Below are 3,853 nucleotides of genomic sequence, written 5' to 3' on the forward strand. Positions count from 1 at the left end.
GTCTTCCAATCTCTACCCAAACAGAGCCTCTATATGGATTCAAGATCAATGGAATACTTCTTTGACCTCTAACCTTCAGCCACTCCCAACATTGATTTCGTCTCGTGACTACTTTTTCGACTAGCAACAACAGCCATGTTCTAGAGGAGAGAGGATAGAAGCAGCTACTTTGCACAGGGAGAGATTAGTAAAAGACGACAAGAGGAGAATCCACGGCGGATTTGAGGATTAAATGAACAGCGGCCGACGAATGGGGATCGGGAGTGTGAATTTTATAAGCATTGGAGATTTGGGTTAACAGACACAATAAATTCCTCTGATTTCAAAATCCACTTGGAATTGTTCAAGAAGACGGACCATTTGGACACAAATGTCTCAACGAACATAAATGCAAGATGGAGATTATATCCAAAAATTCCCTACTAAATATTATTGAGCCACCCCCATCAAATCAAATATTGGGAAACTTGTGAATTTGGTTTATAATTTTGGGTAACAAACTATTTGATTAAAATGCCAAAACAGGGCCTCAAAAGAACCATTCTGAATCTCTGAATCAGTTAAATGAAAAACATGCTAAACAAAGACGTGCAGCAATTTAAAGCCTTGTCCGCAATTTAAAAAAAAAAGGAGATCAACAGTAACTCAATAAATGGCAAAAACAAAAATCATTTCAAGCTCATGCAGCAGCTTCAGCAGGGGCCTCAGCCATGGTTTCATCAGCTGGCCTATCCAACTTCACACCTACATCCTCTGAATAATCACCATGAACCTGCATGACATGACAAGACCATCAGAAGCAGCACACGTCTCAAAACATATTTCAATTGATAATCAAAAAAACGTGAGTACTGGAGCAGATATAAGAGCAGAAGACATGCCTCCATCAGTTTTCCAAGATCAAATTTTGGAGCTTTCAAAATCTTTACTTTTCTAATGAAGACATTTTGTAAAGGGTAGATACTTGAAGTTGCCTTTTCAATCTCTTTGCCAATTATCTCAGGAATGAACTTGCGGACCAAATCTTTGAGATCAGAAGATGACGCTTGGGCAATCATGATCTCCCTCATTTTCCTACGAATCTGGCAAAATAAAAACAGAATTTTGTCACATACAAGCAACCAGAATAGGAACGTACAGAACAGAACATTCATCTTGAAAGGCAATATCATGATTTACCTGTCTTATCTGGCTGGATTGTGCATAACAAGTCCTCTTGACCTGATTTGGTCGTCTCTTGGTAAACCCGATGCAGAACATCCTCAAAGTGTAGTTATCAGTTGTCTTCACATCGACATGAGCTTCAATCAAAGTTTGCCACTTCCTCACCAAAGACCTCAACTTGTCCGTTGTAAAATTCATTCCCTATATCATGCACCAGTGGAAAATAAGAAAAGGAACAGATAAGAACAAGACCTTCCAAATTCTCAAGCAATAATGTTACAAAGAAGAGGATTTCTAAAATATATCATACCCAGAAATTTGTCAAAACATTCTTCCCTTGAACATCTTCAGCTCTCAAACGAATCTTTCTGTAAGCATGATCCTCATCACCCTGAAGGTCAGCTAGGGAGACCTCAAACACACGGTGTTTGAGTCCTTCAGAAGCAATCTGTTTGAAGACACAAGATGTAACATATATAAGGAATTTATATACGCATATCACATGCAAGCAATACATTTCACTTGGGTACACACTACATCAAACCAGTGCTATATGGAACAATAGAATTAACTTGAAAAAGAAGGGAAAAAGTTGTTATTGCAGACTAATACAAAATGAACCAACAAAAAGTTATGATCACGCTTCTGAATAGAAAAAGGGAGGGGGGGTGGTGGGGCGGGCGTGGAATGGAAAATGCATGCTGCAATTTTAATTAAAAAAAAAAACATGAAAGAGTTTCAATATGAAAAAAAATAGCATATTAGCACATAGGAAATCTGTTGCACATGTTCTTTACCAAGAAATTTAGACAAATGACTGTTGATACTAGCAATCAGGTAAATGGAAGTTCAATTTTTACAACGGGGAAAAAAAATTGTAAGTATATGAAGGTTGCATCAAAGATTTAATCTGCAGCATACTGTGCCAAACTGGCCGCTAACAAGTACACACCATATCATAACACAAGTCTAATTCAGTCTTTAAATAACACTTTTAAAATACACATACACACACACACACACACACACACACACATAAGGAAAGCAGAATCTAAACAATTTCATCCCACAATATTCTCTCAGAAATTTCAGCAACTTGGAATTTACAGCAAACAAACTAAAAGCTTGTTTAGGGGAAGGTTTTGGAGGTGTTTAAAGGAGGTAAGATTTTCAAAGGTTTCAAATCCTCCAAAACCCTCACCTTTCAACCCACCAAATTTGTTACCTTGCCCTACCTTATAAACCCTTCCCTCACTCCATACAAACAAACTTTAAGTATGGGCACCATTAGACCCAATCCGCTAATTTTAAACTAGTTCAATAGCAAATATCAGCATCTAAACCACAGAGTAAAATGAGGACATAGCTAGGAACCTAAACTAACCACAATGATAAAAATACTAGCTAGTACTTAATAGCTATTGAATTTTAACCTGCAAGACAAAAAATTAATCTAAACCTAGATTCAAATATAACAATAGCAACCATCCCAGTTCCAACGACCAAACAAAATGCATAGGTGATAAAATATCAATAATTAGATATACAAGGCATACATACCTTAGTACCCTGCGTACGAGTAACAAGAGTCTTGCCCACATTCTTCACTTGGAAGACAGAAGGAGCTTTTATATCGTACCAGTCCTTCTTTGCAAATGGATCCGCTCTATCGAACAAAATAAAAACGAAATAAGAGATCTAAAATCCAACAAAATTGGGATTTTATTTTTTAAGATCTTCAAATTATAAAAAAAAAGGAGGCAAATCACATAAAAACTCACGCCTTCTTCTTGCCTCCTTTCTTTCCCTTCGAAATCCTCTTGTTCTTCCTGCATAAAAACAACGACACTATATTAGAGATCAATTCGTTTGCGTATCAGAGAGAGAAAGGGACGAAGAGGGGTGTACCCAACGGCCATTGTTGGTGGAGGTGAGGAGCTAAGGGCTCGACTTTAGCCGTAGAAGGAAAGCGAAACGAAGACGGCTCTAAGCGCAAACCCTTGGAGACCCAAAACCCTAATATAGGGTGTGATTTAAATAGTTATCAGCTGATTGAATCTTGCGCTTCTTTCTGATGTACACTGAGGTTTATTTTGTCCTTTAAACATTGGTTTATTGCAGAGTTAGCTGAACTACGTCGTTTTGTTGAAAGAAACTGGGACGGTTACTTAATAAAATTCATTGGGTTCCAAACTCTGCCCAACAAAAACTCGGGAGATGAGTCGTTGTTTTTTTTTATTCTTTTTTATTCTCAACTTTATTTTACTAAATTAAAATTTTTTTATTGATACTAGTGGTGTATAATGGGAATTGCACATCATTTGTAATAATCATATATATTCATGATTTATTTTTTATATATATATAATTTTTTAAATTTTTATATATAATATAATATTATCATAATTTAATTATTTTAATTAAATTTAATTATTCATTATCATAATATCAAATTGTCATTACTGTATTTTAATTTTAATTAATGTTAATTTAAAAAATATAAGAAAATGAAGTATATAAAAAAATATTACTTTAATTAGTTAAAATATTATAAATATAATATAAAAATATTAAATCTTACCAGAATTAATAAAATAAATGAAATTTAGTTTAAGAAATTGCAAAAAATGATTGTGCACATTGCAACATAATGAAAAAATGAATATCGAAGAAATTATATTAAATAACT

The 3,853-nt window shown here is 34.7% G+C and overlaps 1 protein-coding gene across 1 annotated transcript; it reads right to left on the reverse strand.

The window, feature by feature from the left end:
• Positions 1 to 458: 458 nt before the first annotated feature.
• LOC110673278 (40S ribosomal protein S3a) lies at positions 459 to 3,235 on the reverse strand. Its single transcript, XM_021836357.2, has 7 exons — positions 3,073 to 3,235; positions 2,946 to 2,993; positions 2,725 to 2,830; positions 1,475 to 1,612; positions 1,180 to 1,365; positions 882 to 1,082; positions 459 to 772 (listed from the first exon to the last, which is right to left on the reverse strand). Exons 1-7 carry the CDS (start codon positions 3,081 to 3,083, stop codon positions 680 to 682), a joined length of 783 nt encoding a protein of 260 aa, XP_021692049.1. The 5' UTR covers positions 3,084 to 3,235; the 3' UTR covers positions 459 to 679.
• Between the last annotated feature and the right edge of the window lie 618 nt (positions 3,236 to 3,853).

Source organism: Hevea brasiliensis, chromosome 4 (assembly GCF_030052815.1).
Source record: "Hevea brasiliensis isolate MT/VB/25A 57/8 chromosome 4, ASM3005281v1, whole genome shotgun sequence".
In the NCBI taxonomy this organism is placed as follows: Eukaryota; Viridiplantae; Streptophyta; class Magnoliopsida; order Malpighiales; family Euphorbiaceae; genus Hevea; species Hevea brasiliensis.

What these genes read in the sequence shown, in the direction of transcription:
- LOC110673278 (XM_021836357.2), bottom strand. An exon ending in AAAGGAGGCAAGAAGAAGGC is followed by an intron (nt 2,831 to 2,945) that starts GTGAGTTTTTAT and finishes TTTGTTCGATAG; the next exon opens with AGCGGATCCATTTGCAAAGA. An exon ending in AATCCAGCCAGATAAGACAG is followed by an intron (nt 1,083 to 1,179) that starts GTAAATCATGAT and finishes TTATTTTGCCAG; the next exon opens with ATTCGTAGGAAAATGAGGGA.